The sequence below is a fragment of the Pleurodeles waltl genome, chromosome 8, assembly GCF_031143425.1.
Source record: "Pleurodeles waltl isolate 20211129_DDA chromosome 8, aPleWal1.hap1.20221129, whole genome shotgun sequence".
In the NCBI taxonomy this organism is placed as follows: domain Eukaryota; kingdom Metazoa; phylum Chordata; class Amphibia; order Caudata; family Salamandridae; genus Pleurodeles; species Pleurodeles waltl.
In genome coordinates this window covers 632,777,671-632,790,606 of record NC_090447.1, presented here as the reverse complement: position 1 = coordinate 632,790,606, position 12,936 = coordinate 632,777,671, and the positions used below count along the sequence as shown (strand labels likewise).

The 12,936-nt window shown below is 44.6% G+C and overlaps 1 protein-coding gene across 1 annotated transcript in view; it reads left to right on the top strand.

Moving 5' to 3' along the window:
- The window catches only part of SMPX (small muscle protein X-linked), a 275,875-nt gene that overhangs the window by 13,986 nt on the left and 248,953 nt on the right, over positions 1-12,936 (top strand). Inside the window, exon 2 of the mRNA XM_069204734.1 lies at positions 11,290-11,350. Within this exon, the coding sequence (XP_069060835.1) occupies positions 11,312-11,350 (39 nt within the window). The 5' untranslated portion in view covers positions 11,290-11,311. The remainder of the gene's footprint in view (positions 1-11,289; positions 11,351-12,936) is intronic.

Genomic DNA, 12,936 nt, shown 5'->3' with positions numbered 1-12,936 from the left:
AAGGAGGAGACTGAGGAGGCTCTCAGCAACTCAGAGAGCCCTCAGAAGACCAGACAGCGTGCACAGGAATCCCACAGCATGGGGACAAAGGAGTTGCAAATGGCAGTTATTGCAGCACTACACAAAGGGATCCCACACCGCTGGGGAGCAACTCAGTGAGCTGAGCATCACAGGATAGAGTGCTGGGGGCCCGGGCTATGCTGTGCATGAAGGATTTATTGGAGAATTGCACAGAAGCCCTAGGAGCTGCAAAACATGAAGTGCACAGGGGTACTATCTGGCTTGGAGAGGCAAGCTCTTACCTCCACCAAATTTGGACAGCTGGACCTTTGAACAGTCTGCATCACATCAGTCTACCACTTGTGTTCCAGGATCCAGGCTCGTAATCAGGAGAGGGGACCCAGAGTACCGATTGTCGCTACAGTGAGGTGCCTGCTGAAGCAGGGAAGTAACTCTGTCACTCCACGGGAGATTCCTTCAATTCTTCTGATGCAGGATGAAGACAGGCAGTCCTTGGAGCGTGCACAACCTGGAAACTGTTGCAGTTGCTGGCAGGAGCTGAAGTTACAGAGTTGCAGTAGCCACCTTGAATACTTTGTTGGAAGTTGTAGAGTTCCTGGAGCAGTTCTGTGGTTTATCCGATGGTAGAAGGTGAAGCAAAGGATGCAGAGGAGTCCTGCTGGAGCCTTGCAATCCGAATCTGAGGAAACACCCACAGGAGAGACCCTAAATAGCCCTCAGAGGGGGATTGGTCACCTCACCAGGTATGGACCTATCAGGAGGGGTCTCTAACGTCCCCTGTTGGCACTGGCCACTCAGATGCTCCCAGAGGTCCCTGAACATCCTGAAAACAAAATGGCAGAACCCAGGGACACTCTGGAGGTGCTCTGGGCACCACCCCTGGGGTGGTGATGGACAGGGGAGTGATCACTCCTCTTTACTTTGTCCAGTTTCGTGCCAGAGCAGGGACTGGGGGTCCCTGAACCGGTGTAACTGGATTATGCAAGGAGGGCACCATCTGTGTCCTTCAAAGAATTTCCAGAGGCTCTGGGAGAAAACCACTCCCATGCCTGTAAAACCTATTTCCTAAGGGAAATGGTGTAGCACCCCTCTCCTAAAGGAAATGCATTGTTCTGCTTTCCTGGGATTGAGCTGCTCAAACCCCAGGAGGGCTAGACATATTCGGAGTTACCATTTTGAAGCTACATATATGTATTGACCTATATGTAGTGCACATGTATAATGGCGTCCCCGCACTCACTAAGTCTGGGAAATTGGTCCTGGACAATGTGGGGGCACCTCTGCTAGTGCAGGGGTGCCCTCACACTCAGTAACTTTGCACCTAGCCTTCAGAAACTGAAGGTTAGACATATGGGTGACTTATAAGTTACCTGGTGCAGTGAAAATAGCTGTGAAATAGTGCTTGCACTATTTCACTCAGGCTGCAATGGCAGTCCTGAAAAAGTGTTTGTGTGAGCTCCTTATGGGTGGCAAAAGAAATGCTGCAGTCAATAAGGATCTCCTGCAACCCCAATGCCCTGGGTACCTAGGTACCAATATCTAGGGACTTATAAGGGGGGTCAAGTATGTAAGTACAAATTTGGAATCTGAGAGAGCATAAGTACTGGAGTTCAGGTTAGCAGAACTCCAGTGACACAGTCAAACATACTGACAAAACAGTAAAACATACTAGCATGTAGGCCACAAACTATGAGCACTGGGGTCCTGACTAGCACGATCCCAGTGAGGCAGTAAAAACACACTGACATACAGGCCAAAAATGGGGTTAACCATGCTAGAAAGAGGCTACCTTCTCACAACCACACCCACTTTTAAACTTTCCCAAAGTAATCTGCAAAAGTGCATGCACAGTTGCACTACAAGAATAATGATTTACACATGTTCTTATGCAGGAGGACTTGTGCCTTACTTGTGTGATCTACTCTACAGCAACATACCAATTTAATTGGCGAACGTTTCATTAAATAAAAAATAATGCAGAGTCTATAAAACACTAAAGGCCTGATTTGGAACTCGGCAGATGGGTCACTTTGTCACTACGGCGACAGACATCTCGTCCACCAAAATCTAAATCCCATCCTATCCTGTGGGATTTAGATTTCGGCGGACGGGATATCCGTCATCGTTGTGATGGAGTAACCCGTCCGCTAAGTTCTAAATCAGGCCATAAGTCTGGGTTCATTAGTGTCAAACGCACTGAAACTAAGGGGTAGATTTACTAACTTTCACAGAACGCCGTGAAGCAGCCAAAGTTGCTGCACTGCAGTGTGTGAAAGGGAGAGAGCAGAACAGTACCATAGGCCGCCATGTACAGATACATGCACTCTTTCACCATAGTGCAAGGGTGTGTGCACTCTGTCAAGTATAGGTTTTGTAGTGGAAGGACTGTACTGTGCAGCACACCTGCCAAGATTGAAAGGTTTTGTGAACTAGAAATGTTTCTCTAACTTTGCGTCTGCCTGTTTTGAGGTGGCATAAATTTCTGCTTCAAAGTCTTGTCTATCCTTTTTATTAGATTGAACTTTGTGTGAAAATGCACAGGTGTTTGCATGCGAACAGTGTTCATCACCCATGGAATGCACTCGTGGTGCAGTGCAAATCAGGTTCTGCATTGGAAAGTCCACCCCAACACAGCACTCTGTGATGTAAACCCAGTGCAAGGTGTTAGTAAATTTGCCCATAAATGTGCAACAGCATTATTCACCCCTGCTGTGATTTCTTTCAGTAATTTAGACTATTTCCTGTGATTATTTTATTTCTGGTTAATTCACATGGATCATGACTGGATTTCTGCCCAGGTACCACTGCTACCGAGCTGGCAGACTTTAATTGGACCCTGGCTAATTGTGTATGGTGTACTGATTCAACTGTCCATAACCAAAACCATAGTCTCTGATTGGGTCACAAGATGCAGTGTAGATCATTGGGACTTGAAAAGCATTTCCTAGAATGTACAATTCATTGACAAAGACTAAAAGTATGTACCAAGGCTGTGCAGAGGAAACAGATCACTGCAAATAAAACATAGGGTCTCATGCCCAAAGACTCCAATAAAAAAATCGTAAATTCCAACTAATAACACTTTGCAATTTGTGATTTCTCATTTGGAATGTACTAAAATTGATATGGTAAAAGTGGTTGCAATCTGCGCATTTTAGAAATGGGGTCTCTAGTTGGCAATGGTTTGCACTCTGTCCAAGTAGGGACCCTCACTCTAGTCAGGGTAAGGGATTCACACAGCTAAAATAATCCCTGCTCATGCCCATGGTCATGCAGATGCTTTAGTCGCCACTGGTGCTAGGCATGATTAATTCCACCCCATTGTGCCGATTGTCTCTCCTGGATCCCTGCAATGCCTGGGTGTTCCTTGATCCCCTCTTTCATCTTCTGTTGTTCTTATGGTAGGTAACCCCCACAGGTCCTCAGTGGTCCACATCAGGGGTTATAATCTGGGTGGGGGGGTCCCCACTTGCCTCTACTTGCCATCTTCTTACTAAATCCAGTAGTTTGTTGTGGCCTCGTGGTGCACTGTAGCAGCCCGGAAGAATGGCAGGTCCCCATGCTGAGGCCCGCCTCTTCTTGTCTCCCCCAGGGCCTGGTCACCGCCGTAGGCACCCACCTCAATGGGCGTGTCACTGTGTCTAGGAAGCTCCAAGGCCTGGTTGCTCCGCATTGGGAGGCTGCTCTACTCTGGGAGCCCTTCTGGCCCGGGGCAGACTGGGTAGTGAAGGATGGTCGGTTTGTCGCAGGAGTGCTACGAAATGACATCCAACATCTTATGCTGCCAGAACACACCCATGACAGTGAGGATACTTGATCAGTCACTCAGTTGTCCATGATTCCTACTATCCCCAGCACATTCACTGTCCGGCTTCATTTGGCTTTGGTTTGGTGCAATACTGACGGGGGCTGCTGGAGGTATCAACAGCTTTTTGTTGCAGTTCAGTTCATTCTGTGGTGAAAGATGTTCACTGTAAACACCCAGCAAGGGAGAAGGGCTCCATCACGGGGAGCATCCATTTCATCTTCAGTGCACGCCCAATCTCAAGGGTCAACTGGGAAAATGCTGGCACAGATGACATGCAAGTAATCTGTCCCACCGGCGGGATTGATGGCACTTGGCTTTTCATTTCCAACAGTTCACAGTTGCTTCTTTTATTTTATTTATTTATCTTTGTACTTTCGGAACTCTCATCTTTAAGTACTTGTTCAGATGGGCTTATGTTTTAGTTGTTCCATCTGTTAGAAAATGTTGTTGCATTAAAAAACATACATTAGTGTATCTCACAAGGGCATATGCCCACTAACTATAGAAACTTTTAAACCACTTCGTTCCACCTAGAATGTCCTTTCATAGTTTCTTTAGCATCCTGCCAATGAGCTGGCTATTCATTATCACCTGCTTCCAAGCCACCCTCAACCTCAACCTCTAGGTAAATGCCGCTACACATTGCAATGGCATTTGTGGCTATGAATTTACAGTACATGTCATGATAGTGCCATTGCCCTACCAAGATTTCTGGAGACATCTAGATTTCGAAGGTAGGATGCTAAAGGTATGCTGCATAACACAACTTGTCTTTCAATATGCACTATTGGGCTTCCCAGTTGTTGTAGGGTTCAAGTGAGGTCTTTGGGGACACTGAGTATTGTCAAATGCATGATTATTTATTTGGGGGAACATTATGATACGTTACTATAAAGTTGCTACACAGGCACAGATGTTATGATGTGCATGTTTTCTTCCCAAGGAAAAGGCTGTCCCATAGCACATCATCTTCCAGATGCAGAAGTACTGAACCATGCCTCATTATAGTTGGAGTCCCACACTGCCTGCACATTAAGTAAATCCTCTGACTTCCTATTTCAATATATATGATGTGTGCAAGAAGGGGACTATTTCAAAGCAGGATGAGTTTGTGCCATTTATGACACCAATGATGTTCGTTCATTGTTCGGATCTCTGCAAGCCCTTCTCTAAGGGCCACATGTACAAAGGTAGTCATTTTGTGATTACCAAATAGCGAATTATTGTGATTTGCTATTTGGTAATCACAAACACCAATGTACAAATGTGTCTTTGACACATTTTGCGATTCCCAGTGGGTCGTAAATAGACCTTCCTCATGAATATTCACAAATTAGCAGACTACCATGTCTGTGACTATTTTTAAATAAATATATATATTTTTTTAAATGCAGCCTATTTTCCTGAAAGAAAACAGGATGCGTTAAAAAAAAAGGAAAAGTTTTCTTTTCATTTTTTGGAAGTAGGCGGTGGTCCGTGGGACACTGCCTACTCTTAAAAATGTTTTTACAAACATTCACAAAGGGGAAAGGGTCCTCTGGGGACCCCTCCCGTTTGAGAATGGGTTACCACCTACTTGAGGTGGGTGGTAAAATGCAAATGTTTTGCAACAGCATTTTGCTCCCAAAACATTCACACATACCAGTGTAATTTGGTATTACGAAGGGAGTCTGCGAATCGGCCCATTTGCAACCATAAAAACCTTTGAACATATGGCCCTAAATGCTCTAACTTTACAAGCTTGTCGAGAAAGTGAATGAGGGCCCCAATGCAGTAAGCAAGCTTATGTGTCTCACTGCCAAATAATCCAGCCACTGTTGCAGTCGCGACTCGCAGGTGTTTCAGGGGGTGGGGCAGCGGGTGGATGGGGTCCAGGGGAGGTGGTGGGGGGAATAATAATGACATTTAAAAAAAAAAAAAAATTATAAACTTACCTGCATGCCGTGCTCTGCTGCCGCTTCCCTGTCTCCTCAGCAGGCTGCAGGCGAAGGCTCCCAGCCTGCCCTGCAGCCTACCCTGATGCTGCTCAGAGCAGCGTAAGGATTGGCTGCGAGGGCTCAGGCAGTGCGCTCTCAGTCAGACTGGGAGCCTGTGCCAGCTCTCTCCAGCTCGACAGCACAGTGCCAGTCTGGAGAGAGCCTACTGCGCATGTTTGTTTGGACAGCTCGAGTAGGCCGGCCACACATACATGCGCACTGAGGGGTGTACACAGTGCACTCCCCTCATCCCTGTCATCCCCAATGCCCTGCCCCTTTAACAATGAAAGGATAATAAACTTAGATTATTATCCTTTCATTGTTAAAGGATTTGCAGTGGTTGCTGCTGGCGGGTGGCCATTCTCTATTTTCTGCAGCAATTTTCCCATTTAACTGTCTCAAATAAATTTGCATTGGAAAAAGGTTTGTTGTGCAATTCCATAGGAGAGTTTCTTGTGGGCCCGCACTATAGTTTGGAATCCCTCCATGCACCGCAAACACACTTGGCACAGTCATAAAAGTCTTTGCCACTAACAGTAAATTTGCAATGGCTTTTTGAATCTTGCCTTTATTCGTTTTTTGATTCAATTAGTTGTTTCTGGGGTGACTGTGTTTAGAGAGCTGTTTTCGCCACTCGCTGCAAATGTGTCTGGTCTTGTAATGCTCAAACCATGACCCTCTTTAGTGCTGGTGGTGCCTGATGCAACAGTCTTTTTGACGCCTCACATTGACATAATTCTTCATGGATTCCCTCACTTCCACCTCTGACAGTGCCCCTGATCTCTCCATAGCCCTTATCTTACATACATTTAATTTGTTCCATAGTGTACTTATACCAGTGTAGGTTGTCAGAGCACTTTACATTACACACACAGTAAACAGAGAAAATATAAATCAGTCTATAGGAACTGTTACATAAGTCAATGAGGACAGCAAGTTGTAGGGATCACAATTCGTCCATAAAGACTATTTAAGAGTGTTAGCCTGAAGAAGCAAAAACTCAGGATTTAAAATGCACCACAGTGGTTCGAGTTGGCTTTCTGATAAGAATATATTTCTACCCAAACAAACCCTTTTTACCAACATTAAGATAATAAAAGACTGGGGAAAAACTTAACGTTCTAACCTATACCATGTAGTTAATTTTTTTCCAAACCTTTTTATTAAGCATTTTCATAAAAAATCAGAAACTATTAACAACTTGCAGGGTACGCAGAGGAGATTATTACAGTAGTACATAACCACCATCATGGGCAGAAAGTGTCATGTTTCAAAACATCAAGAAATCAACTTTTGCCTCGTCCTTAGGCCTTGGTACCCCTCCCATTGGGTGTCCCCAGGCTTCCCCGTCTGGTTTGGGTGGCGTTCTGCATACTATAAGCCGGCATCAAGGGGTTGTGTTGCCTCATGTCAATTTTCTTCAAGTTCCTGCCATGGGTCCCATATCTTTACATACTTTTGGGGGCATCCCCTCACACACTAGATAGGTTCTTCTGCCTGTCTGCACCACTCCATGATGAAGTTCCATTCCTGCACAGTCGGGTGTTCCGTCCTCCCCCAGTGTCTCTCCATGCCTCACCTTGTCACTGTCAGGGCTGGTTTGCAGAAAGCTATTGTATATCTGTTGAGGGTTGTGTCTCTCTTGATCGCTGAAGTTTCAACGGGGGAGGTCAGTATTAAGGTGTCTCCTAACACTCGTGCTAGTCTGTTATGTATTGCTGTCCAAAACCTGTTCAAAACCTATGTACTAGGGTGCATGACTGGACGCGCTCTCTTCGGCATTGGTCTGTGTCCATCGCCCCATCATGTGTAAGCTCGTTTGAGCAAAGTAGGCCCTGTGTAGCAGCTTCAGCTGGATCAGGCAGAACCTGGCCCGAATGACCAGTTCCTCTGGGTATCGACATGCAAGGCCCAGTCATCACCTTCCATTCTACTTAGGTTTCTCTCCCATTTCTCCTTCAGCATCTGTAGGGAGAGTTAGCAATGCACAAGGAGTGTAGAGTATATTTGTGACATGGCATGTGTGTTTGAGGCGGTTCCCTGTACGCTATACTTAGTGAGTTTTTCCCGTTTATAGCCTGTCTAGTCAATCTTGTGTTGTAGGATTGTCCTAACTTCCCTATAGTGTGGGAACTGGTCCCCAAATAGGTCATATTGCTGATGTAGCTCCTCAAATGACATCCATCTAGCTGCATTTCTTAGGTCTCCAAGCTTTGTGACGCCCAGCATGTCCCACTGTCAGTGCCCTGTCACTCTTTGTACGTATATCGATGTCCTGGATTTCTATACTGTGTCTGCAGGATGAGTTTGTCCACTGATCTCTCCCTGCACAACACCCATTTCCACATCTGGATCACCGCAGCTGTGGGCTGCAGGAGGTGAATGAATTTGTCTGGCCATAAAATCGCTCCACATATCCTATGGGGTCCAACACCCTTTGGTCTGCCTGTTCCTTTGATCTGCGAAGGACCACTCGGTCACCAGTAACCGTTTGGCCTTCCAATAAAAGAGATGCAGATTGAGGAGTGCAATTCCCCTATCCATTGGTCGTCTGGTCAGGGTAGCAATTGCTATCCTTTGGGAGCCACCATTCCAAAGCATGATCCTAGCTACAGCATCTACCGCTTGGAAGTAGTCAGGATCCGCAGGTCCATGCAGTTTCCATGTAGCTTTTTATTGACAGTCTTTTTGTCACTATGCTGCTTTAAGATTATAACATATGAACTGCTATCCACATAAAATACAGTTTTGTTATCTGGTGGTACACGTTCTCTGCAGCAGGCATATTAACCCTCTGTTCTACTTTATTATGAGTCAACTTTGCCACTAGACAAAACTCTATCTCTTTCCAGCAGGAATATTAACCACCACAGCTATCTTGGGATTTTTATTATTGCCTGAAAACTGCTGGACAGTAAAGGAACTCTGCAGGAGGTACTTTTGAACCGGTAAGTTATTTCTAAACACAGCCTACTGCCCCCGAACTCAGCACCAGGTGCTGCTGCACTAGTCGCATCGCAGTAAAGCCGGCCCTGGTTCAAACACACCTTCACTGGCCTGCTCTCAACAGGTCATGCTCATGGACATGTGTGATAATATCCAGGAGTGGTAAACATCTTACCAATTAGTACATGCATTCTCCAAATTGCTTCACATTTCGTGCAGCGTGTAATGCAATGTTGTGGCCTTAAATGTTCACAGCGTACACATGGCTTACCTATACTGGAGGGGGCCCCTTCAGCCCTTACTGCTGTGAGTGTTAAGCATCTTCAATGTGTCTTTACGCTCTGAGCGCACAACATAATTTGTGGCCATTTTGGAACCAGGCTAAACACTCAGGGGCATATTTATGAGCCCCTAGCTCCACCGGAGGGTCACTTTTCGTGACGCTCCGGTGGCGCTAAGCACTGTGCCTTATTCAAAGGGTGGCGTTAAGCCACTTTTTGTGGCTTTACTCCTCCTTGTAAATACAGCCCCTTTACACACAGCCCTTTGCGTGGAAGGGGCATGCAATGTGTGTTGCTGTGGGCGTGCCACAGCAACACCCATTGCATTTTGACACTGCCTCAGATTTACAAGTTTTCGTAAACCTGAGGCCGCGCCAAAATCTAACGCCACCCAGGGGTGGTGTTAGCAAGGAGTAACGAGGAGGAATACTTTTATTCCTCCTCGTTTTTTGCTTTTTCTATGTGTGCTGCATTCTGCAGCACACATAGAAAGAGAAAAATGCCAGACATGATTGTTTATGTGCAGGAAGGTGTCCCTTCCTGCACATAAACAATAATTTCAAAATGACGCTTTGGTACTTCTGTGTCTGCTGCACGGAAGTGCCAAATCACCATTAGTGATTGTTTATGTGCAGGAAGGGACACCTTCCCACACATAAACAATCAAACCCCTAAACGCGGACATCCATGCACGATGGTGCAAGGATGCCTGTGTTGGCGCTATATGGGCCTCATTGTTTACTTTATTGATGACCAGTCACTTGTGACAGTTCATCTCCCACCAACATGCTCTCTCCTGAGGCCCATTCTGAGGAAGTGTTTATGTACTGGGAGGAAAGCATATGATAAGGGTGACCACCCCCAGGCAAAGCAATCCGTCATTTGGCGGGTGGCAGGAGATACGATCTGCTTGATAGAACCAAATTGATTTGCAAAAATCAATGGGCACTGAACCAACAACTGAAACGCTCTTTCGTACCTTGGGCCTATTTTTCGTGTTAAACCAATACAATAGTTTCCCCACCCGCCATGACAAAAATGTGAAATGTTTCACAATCCAAAATGTTTCAGTGCCATAATGCTCAGTCGCAGGTGTATGTGAAGGCTGGGACCTTTCGATTAGAAAGCCGCTCCATGGGTGGGAGGTCATTAACTACATTATCAAACCGGTAGTGTTCTTGTACTCACAGAGCGGGCGTTACACCAATTTGTTTTACTACTAGATAATCAGCCTTTGTAATCCTGCACACTACTGAAAGGACTGGAACCATGTAATGCACAGTATTAGTAAAATACGGTAAGTGTGCTATTTTGTTGTCTTTTTTCCATGGTTACTGCTGTTTTGTAGCACTAAAGCCAGTTTTGGTATTTTGTGTACAGTGGCCCCTAAAAATGAAATACAGCAAAATAACATACCCTTCTATAAAGTAACATGATGGCGAGAAGCACCTTAGTACAAATTCCCGCCCAGAGCAGTTTGTGTAATCTGACCATTGTGATAATGTTTCCTGGCGTTCAGATATGGAGGCAGGAAAGTGTGATGCAGAAGTGATTAGCTGTCAGTATTTTTCAATGTTATGGGTGCTCGCGTCAGCAGTTGATTGTCTCTGTTAACGTGCTGAAGCTACAGCTTATTTTTAAAGATTGAAAAAAAACTCTACATTGTTCTCTCAAATGTCCTGTGATATCACTTCTTGTGATACAACGTGTGGTTATAAAAAGTTATGTGGTGTTTCTTTCTCTAGTGCAGCAATATCTGTGAAAAGACACCACAGGACACGTACAAAACATTGGTAGCCAGGTGAAGACGGAGTACCCGTGAGAGAGTGCCATTCTGTAGGCTTCGAAACTACGTGTCATTATTTCATATCGTTTTTTTCAATTCTGTAAGGCTTATTTAGGAATTATTTGGAAAACAATTATGCAGATGAACAAACACTTAAACTTCTAAGGTTGTCCTGCAAACATAAACATTTTAAATGTTACTGAAAAAAATAAACTTTGATCTATGTTACACATCCACTCCTAGCACCAAGATGGGGTGAGTAGTTGCACGATTTCTCACTGTGATATATATTATTGAAAAGAAAGCTCAGGTGTTTCTACCTTCATGTCGAATGGGTAGTGGTATCTAAGCAACTCTGAAACTGAGCCTGAAAGAGTATCTCGCTAAAGGAATGAATGGGGTTTGGGTGGAAGCCTAGGCCAAACAGCAGGTTATCAATGTAGTAGGTTACAGTATTTTCTTTGCTTTCAGGTGCAAGAATCTCTCTGTCAAGATGTCAAAACAGCCAGCTTCGAATGTCAGATCGATTCAGGTAAGGGTTCTTAATTACCATTGAGTATATCTGTAGTGTGTTATGTAGTCACATAGTGGATACAAATTACATTAGCTCCTGCCAGACACATTTTGAGGGACAGTTATTGCAAGGCTTTGAACATATTTAGCGTTCAGACAAATATACAAGTGCTTATGCTACGATGTAATATGTGCCACTCTGGAGCTTATTTTGTTGTCCTGCTCGTGTTAGCGGGTTAATGTTTGTATTTCGTTATCTTTTCTAAGTCTTTTTTATGATAGTTTTCGTTTACTTGTAGAAAAAACTCTCATTACTTAAATTCTTGGTGGTTAGAAATATAAGAGGAAATAAAATGTTTCCTAAATCCAGATACAAGCTAAATAGTTCATCTTTGTAACCAGATCGTTTTGTTTTTTATATCTATTGATGAGTTACTCCTCATCTGTGTAGAATTTACTAACTGGCAAACCAGCCACGAACAGAAACATTTAAATATCATCCACCCCCTAAAAAAAGTGCTGGCAATGCCAATAGGTCTGACTTTAAAGAAATGTCTCAATGCCGTCTGAGAGGAGGGTGTCCATCACAACACCCTGCTTATGCCATTTATACAGCTTGTAAGTCACACTTCGCCTTCAGCTCAGAGGTCTGAATCCAGTTCTATAGCATGCCAAAGAAAAGTCAAACTGCAGCATAAATATATGATTGTCGCATGTGTAGATTCTAAGTAGTTGTATGTTTCAGATACAACAGTTGCTCTTTGTGTTACCCATATGCTTGCTAGAGGAGTGTAATACTATGCCGGCGCAGCATAACGGAGATGTATGTATTGTTATTATTGTGAAGAAAAAAACAAAGCACTCACTCTGAGGAAGTACAGGACTGCCCAACTAAATCACGTGAGCATGCTCCCACCATGCTGTCAGAGCCAGAGCCTCTTTCCTGCTGACTCTCGCCTAATTCTCTGGTGGCAGCTGCTTGTCAAGACAGACCCCAATGAGGTTATTTTTATATATAAAATTAGGAGCTAGTCTAAAAATCAGGTTATTTGAGTGCAGGTGTGTCTGCATGTATGCAACAGCAGTAGCTGGTCGCAACCTTTCAAATTTGAAACAGTACAGCTTTCTCTTGGTTGAGAAGCCATGCATATTGATTTTTTAAATAATAAAGTGTTGGTAATGAGCTCAAGAGGGTACTTTGTTCTAGACCTCAAGGCCCAAGCACTTCAAAACATGGTACACATTCTCCTAGAAATTACGGAGAAAATTGTAGCTTTCCTTAGGACAGGGTATAAAATCAGAAGTGCAATTTTTGAGACACTCGAGTGTCGCTGTGCCCTGCGCCATATTTACAAGGCAGCACTAAGCCAATTTTAGTGGCTTAACACTGCTTTGTACATATGGGCCCATCCCATGCAGTTTTCTGCAGTGGACGGGTGTGCAATGGGTGTTGCTGTGGGCGTTCCACTGCAACACCCATTACTGCAACACCCATTGCTTTTGACACTGCCCCAGACTGACAAGAAACCGTAAATCTGAGGCAGCACCAAAAACTAATGCCACCCCAGGGGTAGCATTAGCATGGCGTAACAAGGAGAAATACTT